At 40.5% G+C, this 7,411-nt stretch overlaps 1 protein-coding gene across 2 annotated transcripts; it reads left to right on the forward strand.

Annotated features, from left to right (window-relative positions):
• Positions 1-465: 465 nt before the first annotated feature.
• Positions 466-7,076, forward strand: LOC117838000 (inositol-tetrakisphosphate 1-kinase 1). Of its 2 annotated transcripts, XM_034717859.2 has the most exons (10): positions 466-939; positions 2,964-3,045; positions 3,264-3,296; positions 3,888-4,008; positions 4,382-4,474; positions 5,238-5,357; positions 5,435-5,611; positions 5,865-5,920; positions 6,002-6,086; positions 6,670-7,076. In XM_034717859.2, exons 1-10 carry the CDS (start codon positions 764-766, stop codon positions 6,762-6,764), a joined length of 1,038 nt encoding a protein of 345 aa, XP_034573750.1. In that variant the 5' UTR covers positions 466-763; the 3' UTR covers positions 6,765-7,076. The 2 variants fall into 2 exon arrangements, 1 of the variants encoding a protein (XP_034573750.1); XR_004636478.2 differs by lacking the exon at positions 6,670-7,076 and having other exon boundaries at positions 5,435-5,701; positions 6,002-6,060.
• Positions 7,077-7,411: the final 335 nt, after the last annotated feature.

The raw sequence follows: 7,411 nt of genomic DNA on the forward strand, positions 1-7,411 counted from the left end.
ATATCCATAAAATACGTGAAGGAATATACCCGTGCATAAAAGACACAACTTGAGGGAGTTATTGTATTATCGTGCTAATGCAGCAATTCCTTATGTTTCTATGCAAACATATGTTTCTCAAATGCACCAAAACATATCGAAAAATACTGGTATGTTGGAAATTATGGTAGACAATAAATTGATCATTAATATGTTGCATCTTTTATTTTTTCGGAACATATAAATATGTAGATTTGATAGAAGATTTCAATTACGATTGGCCGTGCATATATGCAAGAGGATAGGTTTTCTTCCTCAGCTGGCTTACACCAAGGATGTGGCTTCCTTGCCACAATGCCACTAGTGGTAAGAGGTCAGAGTAGAGAAGAAGCCACAGGGCTGTGCACCCGCAGAGGATCCGAGCAGCAGCCTGCAGCCCCGTGCCTGCTCCCTCCGTCATCTACAAATACCGTCCTGCTCTTCCTCCGCTTGCTTCCTCTCTGCACTCCCTCCACTTTCTCTCTCTTCCCCTCTCTCCTCACTCGCCTCGCCATTAAAACGCAAAGCTCCAAAAACAGAACACTCTGCACAAGAAAATCGTCTTATCTTCTCCCTGATCCCAACCTCGAACCTTCCATCTTGAACCATCCCAGTCCGTGAATTCCTTCCCCCCGATCGCCGCCGGATTTTCCTGGATTTTTTTTCCAGATTTTTTGAGGTATTTTTGGTTGGGGGGCGGTTCCATTGCCATTCCTCGGCGGGGATAGGGTTAGGGTTTGTTGGGATGAGGGTGCACGGGGAGGTGTCGGACGACGAGGAGGCGGCGGCTGCGGCGGGGGAGCCGGTGCCGCTGACCCCGCCGCCCGCCTCCGCGGGGCAGCAGCGGCTGGTGGTGGGCTACGCCCTCACCAAGAAGAAGGTCAAGAGCTTCCTGCAGCCCAAGCTGCTCGCGCTCGCCAGGTAAACGAGGAGACATGCTGACCCTCCCGCGTCAAAGCTAGAATCTTTTGTGTGGTTGTCCCAGGAGAAGAGGCGTGTGATGTGCTGTGGTGGCCGATTTGGTTGACTGAAAGAGATGTGGTTTCTGATTAATTTGATTATTCTGGAAAAACGCAAACGAAATTGTGGATTGATGGTTGGAGGCTTAAGTGCAAGTCAATTTGAATATCCAATTTGCATTGCCTGATCGTATTATGTTGTCCCCCCTCGTTGGAAAATTCTCAACGGGGAAGTGAATTTTGTTGATTCAGTAGGTAGGAAATGGGGGAAGTGATTTGATTTTTAAGGTTTTGGATGGAATGGAATGGAATTGACTGTATTCTCTAGTACCAAGGAGTAGCCATCAGCCCATCACATTGAAGCCTTATGATCTAGTTGGAGTCAACTAGTCAAGTGGATAGTGAGAGTAGCTACTGCATGAGTTATCTTAGCTAAAAACCGGGGGTCATACTATTTTACTAGTATTGGAAGGAATCTAGGGGCTTGACTGTGAAATGTTGATCCTGACACAAGCTATCAGTGGTAGTCATTACTTTTCTGTTGCGTTGACCCTTTGCATAGCTTATTGCTTTGTTGATATGGAAATACGGTCAATTTTGTATGCACATCGCATTTGGTTGGTGTCTGAGACTCTCATATTGGAATATTCTTGTGGATAAGCACATCACATGTCTTGGGCATGCCTTTAAGATGACCACTGGGGACCAAAATAATCTGTCCAGGCTGTTGGGCAAACTCTAAACTTCCTTGAATGAAGCCTCATTCCAACTGAAACTATTATATGGATATTTTGACTTGACCAAGACTTGATACATGCTCAAATTAACAAAAGATGGTGGAAAAGGAAATAAATGAATTGAAACAGGGAATGCCTGTTTGTTAGAAGAGAATTTTTTAAAATTTATTTTGAAGCAAAGATTGTATAATTTTTGTGTGATTCTAGAAGTCTAAGCATTTAAGCTTCGAATCAACTATGATTGCTTTTCTAGATTTATTGATAGGCTGCTTTGTTTCTGAAATCATGTTCAATCAGGTGCATTTAGTGATTTGTTTCCATTTAGAGGCTTAAGCTGTTTCAAGTACCATATGAAATGTCTGTATAAGTGCGGTTGTTCTCAATGCTTTCCATGTGGTAGCTTTTAGTATGAATATTATGAATGAGCTTGAAATCGCATATTTAGCTCCAGCATAGCTAATGTTGTGAAGTAAACAAAATAAATTTTTGTGTGCTAGGTTTACTTTTGTTAGTAGAACCATTGCTTTGTATTGTGAGGTTTATTTCATGCTTTTCCTAGCTAGCAATACAGCTCCAATCTTGGCTGCATTCAGGTTTCTATCTGAAGGAAGGAATGACATGCAAAACTAGGGAACCTTGATGGTTCTGTTTGCTGATTTGTTAATTGCATTTATGATATGTTACCTCTCTTACATGAAAATAAGAAGGGCTGGATGCTATGGTGTAAGTGTACCTGTTGGCTTCCAGCACATTAAATTGTTAGGTTAGTGCGCAGCTAATGTATAGCGAAGCATATCGGTCCAATTTCATACAGCAGATAACATGCATATGAGATTCAATATACGCATTATTCTTTGCTATATTTAGAAGAACATGTAGTTTCTAAATCAACAAACCTTATAGTAAAACTTTGACGATAAAAAGCTTCATTCTGCTACCACCAGTCTATATGATTTTGTGAAGTCAACCTTGAGTTTCCTTTGAAGAGGGTTATACATTATTTCTTGGTTTCTTCACTTGAAATCAAGTTAGCCTATGTTACATCCTTGCTACTTCAATTTGTAGGTATCTATCTATTAAGGTGTGCTGTTGAAGCTGCCTCAATAAAATTTCATATGTTGCTTTGGATGTTTCTGCTCTTTTTTCTCTTTTGATGTTTGTATAAATATGACTAATATGTTCTTACCTGCCTTGTCGTTATGCTATTGATGAGTGTTTTGTACTGTTTTGCTATATTGCATTTGTTCAGGAAGAAAGGCATTCATTTCGCATCAATTGATGAGACTCGTCCTCTCTCCGAACAAGGCCCATTTGACATCATTTTGCACAAGGTCCGTCGTTTGGTCTTTATCTTGAGATGATATTGCAGTTTTGGGTATCCTTTATTTCTTACATAGGTTTTGTTGAACATCCAGATGCACTTCTCTGGGCCATACATATCTTATAACAGACTATTTCTGTGTCCTGCATCTTATTTTCAAAATCTGTCATCATGCTCTCTGCTGATATTGTTTGCTTCTAACTCAGTTTTGTGCATGCTTTTTGTCAGCTTACTAGCAAGGAGTGGCAGCAAGTTCTGGAGGTAGGCCCTGAACACCAAAGGGAAAACTTTCTGTGTGCAAAGTGTAGTTGTGTACTCCTCAAACTGGGTCTGCATATAGCGTAGCTACTAAAAAAACTTGGCCGGCGGGGGAAAGACTGCCCCCACGGTATTTCACTAAGAAGAGCTCAACCGGAGTCCGGCCGAGAAAGGTCACGAAAGCTGCCCCCCCCCCCCTCCCTGCATAGGGATGCCACCCCCTATGATTCAGGCCTTAACCCATGCTTTGAGGCCCAACCCAGTGCCAACCCTACACGAGGGCCTGCCCAGGCGCCCACCATATGTCGGTTCACTCATGCCAACTAGGGAACCACCACTTTTTTTACCCAGCCTGAAATTCGCTCCCACGGGGATTCGAACCCAGGACCTGGGGTGCTACTAAGGTCACTAGCGTAGCTAGTATCATGTTTCTTGTATACCTCTTTCTGTCTGCAACATGCAATTAGGTATCATGTTTTAGTTTAAAGCCAGATTGCAGAATTGTGCTTACTGCAGTACTTTCATGCTGAACATTCTAAATGCTGAGTGTTGTGTTTTCTTTTGCATATATTCACTTCTTTCGTGTTCTTAAAGGATTATCGTGAAGAGCATCCAGAAGTGACTGTCCTTGACCCACCAAATGCTATCCAACATTTGCACAATCGCCAGTCCATGCTTCAAGAAGTTGCTGATCTGAACTTGTCCAATGGCTATGGTATTTTTTTTTGTAACAGCAATGTTGACATTCATGTATTAGCAAATAGATTTATGTGATGAGTTCTGTTTGTTTTATTATGTGTGTAAGTTAACTTGATATGTTATGGTCTAGAGTAACATAGAGATAAAGAGCAGGGGATGGAGTTAGTTGATTGCTCAAGTTATTGACAGGATAACTATGGCATGGAATCGGAGACTATGTGGGAGCTCTACTTTCTAAAATGCTCATAATGGTTCTCTGACTTGCTTATAAGTGTAATATTACAATTTTAGTAATGCCACGTGTCTGGAAATGAGTTATGCACTTTTATCCTAGGAAAATAACATGTTGATCTTTTCACTAAATTATTGCTTGTGATTAAATATTGCAGGTGAGGTTTGCACTCCACGGCAGCTGGTTATCATGAAAGATCCGTCTTCCATACCTGATGCAGTTGCCAAGGCTGGACTAACCTTGCCCTTGGGTGAGTTATTCACACATAATTGTGATCCTGCTACTCAAAGAGAAATCATGATAATAGTATGCAAAAGTTTCTCATGATAATAGTATTGCATTGAACTTCTACTCAGATATTGTACACTGGTTCATTTAAACTTTACAATAGGAGCACAATATTTATATTTTTGTTGAGTTATTGACAAAATTTATGTGTTTAGTGTTAAATGTGACCTAATATTGTGATGATCCAGAATTGGTAACTTCCGTGTCTTTGTTATTGGATTAGTCTTTTTTCCTGTATTTTTCATTGTTGGGTTTGATTGCTGTGTGCAAAATGTACCTTTCAAGGAAAAGACGCAATTATCAAATGAATTAGGAGTTTCGAATATTTTGCTCCACCTCTATGGATTTTTGTGAGTCAATGACATGTAAAATTATTCAAATATTTTGTTGAAAATGCTTTGCATACTAGCCTGTCAGTGTTTAGTAGTGTGTTACATGAGAATGAAGGTGAGACTGGTCTCCGGATCAAGTATGATAGGGATATTCGCTGTTACTGAACTTTACTCTTCCATTATTCCTTCTAGTTCAACTAATGATGAGTCAACACTAAATGGTTTGGAAATTCTCTGGTAATTCCTTTAGGTTTCACCTCATTTATTTTTCATTCTAGCATGCTGCATCTTCTATGTTTATCTATTCCTTGTTCATGTAAAGCTGTAACATGTTCAAAACAAGACATGGTCAAGTCCTGAATGTTTCTGTTGTCAACAATACCCCTTTTGCAGTTGCCAAACCATTGGTTGTTGATGGAACATCAAAATCTCATGAGCTATCCCTTGCATATGTGGAGTCATCGTTGCCTTTGCTTGATCCTCCTCTTGTTCTCCAGGAATTTGTCAACCATGGTAAACATTTAATCTTCTCCCGTATATACTTGTAAAACATCGGTCTATATTGAAACTGAATTTTGTTGTCTGTACAGGTGGGATCCTGTTTAAGGTATATATTGTTGGTGAAACTATACGTGTTGTCCGCCGGTTTTCGCTTCCTGATGTCAACACATATGACTTGGGAAACAATGATGGCATCTTTCGGTTTCCAAGAGTTTCCTGTGCTACAAATAATGCAGAAGATGCAGATGTTGACCCTTCTATTGCAGGTAAAACTTCTGCGCCGGTGAAGTCAATTAAATCTGCATTGGTTTAAGCTATTGCAATTTGCATGCTCCACCTGAGTCCTCTTGGTTCAGGTATAACTGCCCAGATGAATGACCTATATCACTATATGCCATTTTTCTATCCTTAAAGTAACTTCCACTGAAGTTGTTCAGTCTCTTAGAAGAGGTGTCAACTTATTGATTTCCCTGTTAAATATATGTTTGCAACTGGTCTAACTTATTGCTCTTATGATAGAACTTCCTCCAAAGCCACTTCTAGAAAAACTCGGCAAGGAGCTTCGACGCCGACTGGTATGAGTAAATCTCATTATGTATTAGCCCAATACAACACTTGACATTTATGTGCTCGCTTGACACTTTCAAATATACCAGGGTCTTAGACTGTTTAACATAGATATGATTAGAGAACATGGAAGAAAGGATCGGTACTATGTCATCGACATCAACTATTTTCCTGGTATGTTGCCTCTACTTCCCTCCCTGTGTGTTTGTTAAGTCTCTAGCTTTGTGTGGATTATAGCTTTTGTGCACAAGTGGGCTATAGTGGATGCAGTTTGTAAAGTCTCTAGCTTTGTGCGGATTATAGTGCCTCTGTTTCCCCCCTCAATGTATGTCTGGGGCATAAACCTTAGTTTGGATTAGATTTATGGACAGCATTTAGCCATTTTTGTGTAGCAGCTAAGCATATTGCTGTTGCTGCATTTGTAGTGGCCACAGTGCGCCATTTTATGTGCATGTTTTAGCAACAGATGCACTTCTGGGTGAAATTTAAAGACATGCAGAGTATGACCACAGCATGATGATTCAGAAGAAATTCACATGGTTGGCTTTATTTGAGATAAGATCATAACAAATTCTTTTGGGTAAACTTACACATTCCATGATGAAACTATTGCATAAGCTTCTTTTACCTTTTCAGAACTGCTCTCAAAGCATATCACATGACCATCAATAGGAACACTCACAATTTGTTGCAAAGCAAAGTGTCATATTGCTATCCTTTGTTGTGTTTTTTGATTGTTGTAGCCAAAATTCTGCAGGGTACGGCAAGATGCCAGGATATGAGCATATATTTACTGACTTCTTGCTAAGCCTCGTGCAAAGCAAGTACAAGATGCTTTTAAGCGGGAGCTGAAGCGTAGAGAAGCTTGCCAAGATGGAGACTATTGACAGATGCCAAACAGCCATGTAGCAGTGGTCGGTGGCAACTAGATAGATTTTCCATATTGTACATAGCAAGGGGATGGGGGTTAACCTTGACAGGAAGTGCATATTAGAAGTCAAAGGAGAAATGCAGCATGTGGGCGGGGATGATATGGGAAGAAATGTTCGTTGTCCTGTTGCCAACCTGTGTAAATCGTTAAACTGAGACCCTACCTTGGCTTCTTTGCAACAAGATGTTGTAGCTAGTCCTCATCAGATGCAAGGCGTGCATAATCTTTGATAACCTGATGCTCTGTTGTGGTTGTGGACACCTTGAAGCCTCGAAAATCTTTCTGAACTTAGAAGGTAAAGGCAAACAGAACTCATGGATTCAATTACCAATTGCTGCTGAAGGTTACCTTGAGACATTCATCATTGCGTTGGTTGCACATTCCTAAGCTTTTGGTCTGATTGCCAATCACGTGTAAATTGATTCGTAAACAGAGAGAGATCATGTATAGCTTTTGCAGGCACATATTGATGCAGCCACCGATCTCAGACGTCCAAATCTTACAACAGCTGTTACCAAACCAAAATGATGGCATATGTTTAATAGTAGACTATAACACGGATCATGCT

Source organism: Setaria viridis, chromosome 9 (genome assembly GCF_005286985.2).
Source record: "Setaria viridis chromosome 9, Setaria_viridis_v4.0, whole genome shotgun sequence".
In the NCBI taxonomy this organism is placed as follows: domain Eukaryota; kingdom Viridiplantae; phylum Streptophyta; class Magnoliopsida; order Poales; family Poaceae; genus Setaria; species Setaria viridis.

What these genes read in the sequence shown, in the direction of transcription:
- LOC117838000 (XM_034717859.2), top strand. Translation starts at nt 764, where the DNA reads ATGAGGGTGCACGGGGAGGTGTCGGACGACGAGGAGGCGGCGGCTGCG. An exon ending in AAGCTGCTCGCGCTCGCCAG is followed by an intron (nt 940 to 2,963) that starts GTAAACGAGGAG and finishes GCATTTGTTCAG; the next exon opens with GAAGAAAGGCATTCATTTCG. An exon ending in CCAGGAATTTGTCAACCATG is followed by an intron (nt 5,358 to 5,434) that starts GTAAACATTTAA and finishes TTGTCTGTACAG; the next exon opens with GTGGGATCCTGTTTAAGGTA.